Genomic DNA, 4,181 nt, shown 5'->3' with positions numbered 1-4,181 from the left:
TTTCCCCCCCCCCCCCCCCCCAGATTTCTTGCAAAAATCCGTTTGGTCTTTTCTTCAGGGGAGGCTCAAGATTATTGCAGGCTTTATTAGCATCCTTCGCATGTTCCTCTCTCATCCATAAGAAAATATTTTCTCTAATAATACCTGCCGCTATTGGGGTTGTGTTCTCTGCTTTATTGGGCAGAGTCTCTGGTTTATTCTCTGCTTAACTAAACAGTTTTATTTTTTCTTTCCTCCTGCTTCTTTTTTTCCCTTCTGCAACCTTAACTTTTTGACATGGCCTCAAGATATCTTTAACCGCGGTGGGTGGAAATCTGTAATTCTGCCATAGTCTTGTTATTGTTTTGTTCTGATTCTCTGATAGCCACAAGGACAGAGCACAGCTTGCCTCTGCAGGAAATAAATATTGACAGATTAATTCCCCTCAGATGTATGAGCCATAGAGAAGTATTGTTTTAGGGCCCTATCCTTGGAGGTGCTTGGACCCCTCAAGAATTGCTGATGCCTGGGTCAGGTGCTGAAAGCACTTACTGCTTTGAAGGACCAAGATAGGACCTGTAATGAGGGTGATTATAGTGGAACAGGTTAAGAGTGGAGGGAACCTCATTTCTCACTGCTTTGAGTAACCAGGATCACAAATCAGATTGTGTTCTCCACCTTGGGTCCCTGTCAAGCACAGGCTTGTTTTTGAAACTGCCACTGCTGAACTTCACACCGTCTGTCCTAGCTGTGTCTGAAGCTGTCTTTTTGACCTGAAGACATCTGTGTTCACACAATCCCTGTATTACAGGTGTCATGCTGTAGGCTGGCCTGCAATTGGTCTTTTCCACCTCTTTATGAAAAAGTTTTATAGAATTTAATTAAAATATCTATAACTCCCCACTAGGCTTTTTGACTTTGCGGTGGAATTTAGAAGAGAATTGTGTCCCCGCTATGGAGTCTGATGAGATGGTTTATAGATGCTCGTAGGGTTTGAGTTTGGTTCTAAAGGTTTGTCAAGTAAGTCTTTAGAGCTCGCTTGTCTTTGTCCCCATTCGGTCCCTCTTTCCAGAGGATGGAAGAAGGTGCTCCCCACGTGAACCTGCCTGCCCTTTTCTCTTCTTACTTAAAAGTTTAAACCCTTTCTTCCAAGCTCTTTTTAATGCAACTTTCCAACTTTCATCTTAACCTCCTCCTTCCTAGCCCCATTTTTGCTCTTTCTCCTGAGCAGCTGAATTCCTCTGGTTGTTAATTTTTGAGGGTGTTTCTCTTTCTACTGATGTTACGTTTGTGTTTTAATGTCTCAATGGATGGGGCACTTCCTCAATGCTTATACCATCAGCTAAGGGGGGGGACTTTAAAGGAGGAGCATTGTAATAATAATAATAATAATAGAGAGCAGCCGGATTCTTCTCTCTCACACTGCTGTAACTCTGTTGACCTCCCTTGAGTTACTTGTGACTGACTTCAAGGGAACCAAGAAAAGAAATACAGCCTGCCTACATGCTAATTAGACAGAAGTTATTCAGTCGGTATTGGGTTGCTGGGTGTGGGAGGCATAGAACTGGGAGATGAATTAAGGTTAACAGAGCTATACCTGCTTGCTGAGGGCCTGGGCTGTGGGTCTGACTTCCTCACACGTACTCACTGTGTGAACTGGATGTGAAGTTCCTATTGCCTCCTGTTTAATTCATTCCTGTTTCTACGTACCTCCCAAGCATCTCCTCCAAAGAAGACTGACTCCTATTCCTGACCCCTGATGATACCGCTGGAGAACAAAGCTGTTGCCCTTTAAAATATATTACACTGCATCCAATTTCAGTTGCTTTTGTTTTTGTTTTTCAGTGCCAAAGATGATATTTCTACCTACTCTCTCCCACCCTGTTCATATCTTTCAACCAAGCTTTTATCCTCCCACTTTCAGCTTCCCAGCCTACTCTGCAGATTATGCTGTTCAAATGCCAATGAATAATGCTCCTAGGAATCTGTAATGGAGAATGGGGGATCTGTAGAACAGGGTTTGCCTGATGTTTTTCAAGAGGGAAACAAGGCTGTATCAAAACAAATCTAAAAGGCTTATGTTTAATGCACAGACCATGTAACTCTCTGGTTGGAGTTTACAGCAAAGCTCCCACTAACTTCAGTGGGGCCAACATTTCCCCCGCATTGTTTTTTGCACTTGTCACCTCATCGTTTGTGGATTGGCATGGATTAGGGTTGATAAATATCAGTAGTGATCCATCTCCTTTCCCGAGCTGGGCTGTAAAGCAAATTGCATTGTTAGTTATCAAAATCTACAGAAAAGGAAATATGTAATGACTGGCAGGGGAGCAGTGAGAACCTGGCAACTGATTTTGCTGCTGCTCCATGCTTCCATACAAATGAGAAATCAAGGAATAAAGTATTATGAAACTTGGTGACCTCCCAATCTGTTATGCATCTTGACAGTCATTGAATGTTACCCAAATAAAAAGTGACCTTCAGAAATGTGCCAGCTGAGAAAGGCCTGGCCAAGACATGAGGCTGCTACCCTCCAGTTCCCAAAGGAATCCAAGCAGACCTCCCTCTGGTGAGGTCTCTAGTGCCTTCTTGCAAGGTCATTGTTTTTCGTGGGAATTAAAGGCATGTGCTGCAGGGCTGGGTCCTTAGGATCTGCCTGGAGGCGCTAAGCATCTTGCAGTGGATTTCACTGGGAGTTGTGTTTGCTCAGGCTGAGGTAGAGGGATCTGCCTCCCCTTTATGTAATCAGGTTTGCCTGCCTTGTTCTGTGATTAGGCTGGACTTGCATGCTGCAGTGACTGTCCCTTTTAATGTCTCCCCAGCAATGTGTGGCGTCGTTGCGACCATCTGGTTCCCTGTTTGTGCTCACCGTGAGACCACCATCATGAGTTTTGGATACTCCCTTTACACCGGCTGGATTGGGTCTGCCCTCTGCCTCTTTGGGGGCTGTGTCATTGTTTGTTGCTCAGGGGATGCTCAGTCCTTTGGAGAAAACCGCTTCTACTATGCATCAGGATCTAGTTCTCCAACCCACGCTAAGAGTGCTCATGTATAAGTACCACTGAGACTTCTCAGAGCCATCATCAGATGCTTTTGCAGGTGGGCATATGTATTTGGGTTTGCTCCTCCCGTTGCACACACCACTCTCACGCTCCCAGTGGAAGAGTTAGAAAAACATCATGAGCGTCTGGAATTTTATAGCATTAACTCCCCCGCCCCGTTGCCATGAAAGAAACCTCTAGCAAGAAGAGCAGATAAATCCTCCCGTATTTTTTTTGCTGATTTTCCTACACTCTTTGTTCATGACGCTCTTGGACGGTTCCATGTTATCTGGTGGTGGTTTAGTTACTCTTTATTCCAACTCACCAGATTATGGGAGTGTTAAAGAAAAAAGATACTGTCTCACTGTTAAGAGAATTCATGTAACTTCTCAGAATGCATTACCATTGGCTTTTCCCACTCAAGGTCACTTCTTTGGCAAAGATAGGTTGGAAAGGGCAGGGAAGAAGGCTCTGTACTTTCCAACCCCACAAATGTGTTTTTTTCATAAGATTAGCGGGGTTGTTTGCTTTTCTCTGTAAATGCTTTGTTAGGAGTTTGATCATTTTGAGTAATGTTTTTCCCCAAATTCATCAGTATGAAGGAAACAAAACCCAAAGGCTCTAATTACAAGGTGAATAACAGTGCACATGTATATAGCTTTGAATGACACTGGGGCCTCTAATCCCCGTTATCCATTTTTTTTTTGTACAGATTGGTTACTAAAAAGTGTATTTTTACAGTGTTTGTTTTTTTCTTTTTTAAATTGCTTTCTTTTATTCCAATTAATTTGTGTTCTGTCTTGCATCATAAAAGTGGAACATTTTTTAACATTCAGTATAATGTACCAGTTACAAACACAATAAATTCTGGTGAATACTGATGGTGCCTTTGTATTTTAAGTGAAACATCGTACAATAAATAACAGTGTGTGTGCAAACACGGCCTTTTCTTCCTCCCTATGTGTTCCTGTAGATTTCCCTTTCATGTCATGCTTTTATTCAAATTTCCCAATGATTTTGTAGGATTTGCTTAGTGATTCTGGGAAAACAATTTTACTCTACTGTCAAATTAAACAAGACTGTTTGGTGTTCAGTACCACTTGGATATTCTTCAGGAATGATCAGAGCCCAAATGGAAGTCATGTGTTCCATGCAGTGGCG

The 4,181-nt window shown here is 42.7% G+C and overlaps 1 protein-coding gene across 1 annotated transcript in view; it reads left to right on the top strand.

The window, feature by feature from the left end:
* CLDN11 (claudin 11) overlaps nucleotides 1-3,901 on the top strand; it is a 13,509-nt gene extending 9,608 nt beyond the window's left edge. Inside the window, exon 3 of the mRNA XM_006038037.3 lies at nucleotides 2,802-3,901. Within this exon, the coding sequence (XP_006038099.1) occupies nucleotides 2,802-3,034 (233 nt within the window). The 3' untranslated portion in view covers nucleotides 3,035-3,901. The remainder of the gene's footprint in view (nucleotides 1-2,801) is intronic.
* The last annotated feature ends 280 nt before the right edge of the window (nucleotides 3,902-4,181 follow it).

This window comes from Alligator sinensis, unplaced genomic scaffold (genome assembly GCF_000455745.1).
Source record: "Alligator sinensis unplaced genomic scaffold, ASM45574v1 scaffold1733_1, whole genome shotgun sequence".
NCBI classification, from domain to species: Eukaryota; Metazoa; Chordata; order Crocodylia; family Alligatoridae; genus Alligator; species Alligator sinensis.
The sequence above is the reverse complement of the archived record's forward strand: the minus strand, read 5'-3'. Positions and strand labels throughout refer to the sequence as shown.